The sequence below is a fragment of the Echinops telfairi genome, unplaced genomic scaffold, assembly GCF_000313985.2.
Source record: "Echinops telfairi isolate 266 unplaced genomic scaffold, ASM31398v2 ScPeMD7_7420;HRSCAF=8458, whole genome shotgun sequence".
NCBI lineage: Eukaryota > Metazoa > Chordata > Mammalia > Afrosoricida > Tenrecidae > Echinops > Echinops telfairi.
In genome coordinates, this window is record NW_022111320.1 from 53094198 (window position 1) to 53098817 (window position 4620).

Genomic DNA, 4620 nt, shown 5'->3' on the forward strand with positions numbered 1-4620 from the left:
AGCGTTTGCTTGTAATTTTTAAGGAAGCCAATTGTGTTTCTTCCGCGGCGCCACTGGGTGGAGTCGCATTGCCCACCCTTTCGTTTCGTCCCCTGGAGAGCACGCGTTTAAATTTGCACTAACGATTACTCTCCCCCCCGCCCCCCAAATTTCACCTGTAACAGTGTTCTGTATAGGATTTGGCAACCCCAGCCCTGGGCTGTGGTGTCTCCCGGGCCCTTGCCCATCTGGGAAACAGGTATGATATGGGCCCACTCCCTCCAAACCAAGGCCTTTGCTGGATGTGAAGGCTGCCATGGCCAAACTCCAGTGGCCCGCCTGGCCAGAGCTGGACACACTTTCCTCGGTCCCCATGCCCCAGCCCCTCCTGTTCCCTTTACAACAGAGAATGCTGGGAACCGGGCAGGCTGGGTGGCCCGGGGCTGATCACTGCCAGGTGACTGGTGTGTGAGAGAAAGTGGTATTGGAGGCCAGGTTTCCTGAGGGACAGTGGACAGCATCAGAGAACATGAGGTTATTAGAAGAGTCACCCGGGACAGCTGTGGGAGCTGGAGCCCTGGCCCCAGGCTCCTTCCCCTGCTCCACCCACACTTGCCGATGTGGTCCTCACGCAGCGCTGAGGGGCAGGGAGCACTTGTTAAAGTGCACGCCTTGTGGCAGGTCAGTTACTTGCTATTCCTAAACCCTGCAGTCCCCTGACCTTCACCCTAGGGCCTCTGCAGCTTTTCCTCTGCCCAGTGGGGAAAATGGCTCTTTGGGCTCAAGCGTGGTGTGACCCAGGACTTGTTCTGTTATCAAAACAAGTGTTCTTGGCAGGGGTAGGTCTGGCTAGCTCTTGTGGGTGGAAGGGCACCCTTCCCTGTCCACCCTTCCTGTGGACGGGGCCCTCAGGACTTCTGCAATCGTCCACCTGGAGCCAGATTTGCTGCAGCTCCTGATCTGAATTTGAACTCTTGCCTGGCTGACCTGAGGTCTAGCGTCCCCCGAGCTCTGGGGAAGTGCTTTGGCCTGGCCTGGCAGCGCCCAGGGGCAGCCTCCTCACAAAGAGCCAGCCTTCCCAGGTGCCCCAGCCCCGTCCCCTGAGCCAGAGACATGGAACAGGCTGGAGGGCAGTGGGCTGGGGGTCATTTGGTGGGACAACCAAAAGCATTCTGGCCCTGGAAGTGACAAAGAGGTCAGGCTGGGGTGCCAGAAAGGGGCGTTGCTGCCGAAGTGCAGGGGGTGGGGTGGGGCGGGAGCCCACTGATAGGAACAGCTTTCTCCAGGAATGATTAACTCAGCCCAGGGGTGACCCAGGAGGAGGGCTCAGCTAACAGGACCTTTGGACTCAGGCAGAGTGTCCAGAGGCCAGCGTGTGGTCTGCAGGAGGGGAGGACATGGCCGGGTGGCAGGGTTTGGCTCCGAGGACTCAAGTGGGACCAGGCTGCACTGGGTCTCAGGAAGTCTCCCTGGGCTGGACCTTGGCCCAGGCTGACTGCTGCAGCAGCTGTGGGGTCCGCCAGCCCTGAGCCTTCAGGGGAGGCCTGTGTGGCTGTGTGTTGGCCCTCACTCCTCTTTTCTCCCCTCTAGGCAGCCATGGGGAGCAGGCAGTGCTGAGCATCCTGGGGCATGGCTGCAGCCCTGCTAGGCCTGGCCCGAGCCCCCGTGCGCCCACTTCCCTGGGCGGGCCTGGCGGCCCGGCTGGCCAGCAGCATGGCCCTGCCGGAGCAGTCACAGCAGCTGTTTGAGAGTGCTGTGGGTGCTGTGTTGCCGGGCCCCATGCTGCACCGGGTGCTGGCCGTGGACCCCAGTGGCAAGCAGTTGAAGGTGCGGGACCGGAGCTTTCACCTGTGCAACAACCTGTACCTGGTGGGCTTTGGCAAGGCCGTGCTGGGCATGGCGGCTGCCGCCGAGGAGCTGCTGGGCCAGCATCTGGTGCAGGGCGTGATCAGCGTGCCCAGGGGCATCCGCGCTGCGGTGGAGCGTGCCGGCAAGCAGTAAGGAGGCCGCTGGGGGGAACCTGGGCCCCACTGAGTCAGGCTCCCCCACCCTCCCATGGTCCCCTGTTACCTGGGCCTGCCCTGGCTCCAGGCTGGTTGCCAACGGGCATCCCTGTTCATGCTTTTCATCTGAGCCGTTGGGGCAGTAGGTGGTGGGGGTTGGTGGGCAGAGAGGAGCTAGAAGCCCCAGGCCTTGACAACAGCCCCCTTCTGTGCTCTGGGTCTTCAGCGAGATGCTGCTGAAGCCTCACAGCCGCATCCAGGTGTTCGAGGGCGCCGAGAACAACCTGCCGGACCGGGACGCGCTCAGGGCCTCGCTCGCCATCCGGCAGCTGGCTGAGGCGCTCACGGCCGACCACCTGCTGCTGGTGCTCATTTCAGGTGTGCTGCGGCTTGGCTGAGGGGTGGGGGCGGGGCCTCCAGATCGCAGGTGTTTCAAAACTGTGGCGTCTGAGCGCCTGGGCTCAGGGCAAACTGTGAGAGTAAGGGTGACTGACTCCTGGTGCCCCCGGCCAGTTGTCTGCCCTCTCTTTGCGCCTCCCTGAGGCTGAACTGACTTCAGCCATGGTGAGGGGCTCCCCGGGGTTCCCTGAGGACAGGACATGCCGAGGCTGCTGCTGCTCTGGTGTTACTGTGCATGTGTGGGGCGACCGGAAAAGGACCTTGTCTCCAGACCCCGCGGTGCCTCTGCTTCCCCCTGTGCAGAGCTCCCCCAGGAAGCGATTCCCAGTGGCTGCCCTGGGCACCCCAAGCTGAGAAGCAGCCCCGGGTGCCCAGGGTTGGGGCCCTCCCATGTGCCCTTTCCTGGCATGTCCACAAGGGGGCGCCGAGAGCCCAGCTGCTCAGCATTGCTTCCTTGGTGTGGACAGAGAGAGCTCGAGGTCCCTCTGCAGTCCCCTGTCCCCTGATAGCCCCGCTCTCCCTGCAGGCGGGGGCTCTGCCCTGCTGCCCGCCCCCATCCCCCCGGTGACCCTGGAGGAGAAGCAGATGCTCACCAAGCTGCTGGCCGCCCGGGGAGCCACCATCCAGGAGCTGAACACCATCCGCAAGGCCCTATCTCAGCTCAAGGGAGGGGGGCTGGCGCAGGCCGCGTACCCGGCTCAGGTGGGCGTCCCTTTTCTCAGGTACCAGGGCCCTGCCTGCCAGAGCCTCCAGGGCCAAGCTGGCTGAAGACTTGGGAGGGACTCCCGGGCCGGCAAGGAGCATCCACATGGCTGTGTGCCTTGGGCCCCCTTAGGAGGGTGCATAAATGCACAAGGAATGGTTTGCCCTTCTGGGCTGAGCCCTGAGCCATGCCCCATGCCTAGGTGGTGAGCCTGATCCTGTCCGACGTGGTGGGGGACCCCGTGGAGGTGATCGCCAGCGGCCCCACTGTGGCGAGCTCCCACAGCGTGCAGGACTGCCTGCACATCCTTACCCGCTACGGCCTGCGGGCTGCCCTGCCACGCTCAGTGAAGACCGTGCTGGCCCGGGCCGACTCCGACCCCCGAGGGCCACACACCTGCGGTCACGTCCTCAACGTGGTCATCGGCTCCAACCTGCTGGCACTGGCGGAGGCCCAGCGGCAGGCCGAGGCGCTGGGCTTCCGGGCGGTGGTGCTGAGTGCAGCCGTGCAGGGCAACGTGAGAACTGTGGCCCGGTTCTACGCGCTGCTGGCCCGAGAGGCGGCAGCCCACCTCACCTCCGCTGGGGCGGCTGGGGCAGAGGACACGGAACTGCATCAGCTGGCGGCCCAGCTGCAGCTCCCAGACCTGCGGCTGGAGGGGGCCCTGGAGGCCGTGGCGGGGGCTCGGGGTCCCATCTGCCTGCTGGCTGGTGGCGAGCCCACGGTGCAGCTCCAGGGCTCCGGCAGGGGCGGCCGGAACCAGGAGCTGGCACTGCGTGTCGGGGCGGAACTGGGGCGGCAGCCGTTGGGGCCTGTTGATGTGCTGTTTTTCAGTGGTGGCACGGATGGGCAGGATGGGCCCACAGATGCTGCCGGGGCCTGGGTCACAGCAGAGCTGGCCAGCCAGGCTGCTGCCGAGGGGCTGGACCCAGCCGCCTTTATGGCCCAGAACGACTCTCACACCTTCTTCTGCCGCCTCCAGGGCGGGGCTCACCTGCAGTACTCAGGGCTGACAGGCACCAACGTCATGGACACCCACTTCCTGCTCCTGCGGCCGAGGTGATGCTGGCCGCCCTTGGGAGACTGGCTGGCCCCAGGCCTCGCCAAGCTCAGGCCCGAGCAGTGGGGCTGACCCTGACTCTCCACCCACTGGAGGGAGCGCTCCCTACTGTCTGCTCCCTCAGCAGTGGGCCTTGAGGGCCCACTCATTGTCCCCCAAGCCCCCAGCCTGTGTCTGTGGGGGAGACGTGGAAGAATAAAAGGACCACCGAGTGGAGTCTGCACAAGTCTTCTCCCAGGCGCGCGTGCACACACACACACAGTGGACTGGGGCTGCCGCCACAGTGCCAGGTTCCCCCGTCCCTGCAGGGCCCTTCTCTCTTGCATGTGGGCTGGGCTGGCCCCCATCATTCTGTATTCAGGAAACTCCAGGCAGACACATTGAAGGACTGTCCACTGTCCAGCTGTAACCCCCCAGGGCTGTGGCATCCTTCTCACGGTCTGCCCAACCTCAGTTAGGAGGTCTTGAGGGTGGTG

General features: G+C 64.6%; 1 protein-coding gene across 1 annotated transcript; it reads left to right on the forward strand.

Annotated features, from left to right (window-relative positions):
- The first annotated feature begins 1298 nt into the window (after nt 1–1298).
- Nucleotides 1299–4360, forward strand: GLYCTK (glycerate kinase). Its single transcript, XM_004715199.2, has 4 exons — nt 1299–1976; nt 2209–2360; nt 2908–3083; nt 3287–4360. The coding sequence occupies exons 1-4, from the start codon at nt 1609–1611 to the stop codon at nt 4145–4147; spliced, it is 1557 nt and encodes a 518-aa protein (XP_004715256.1). The 5' UTR covers nt 1299–1608; the 3' UTR covers nt 4148–4360.
- The last annotated feature ends 260 nt before the right edge of the window (nt 4361–4620 follow it).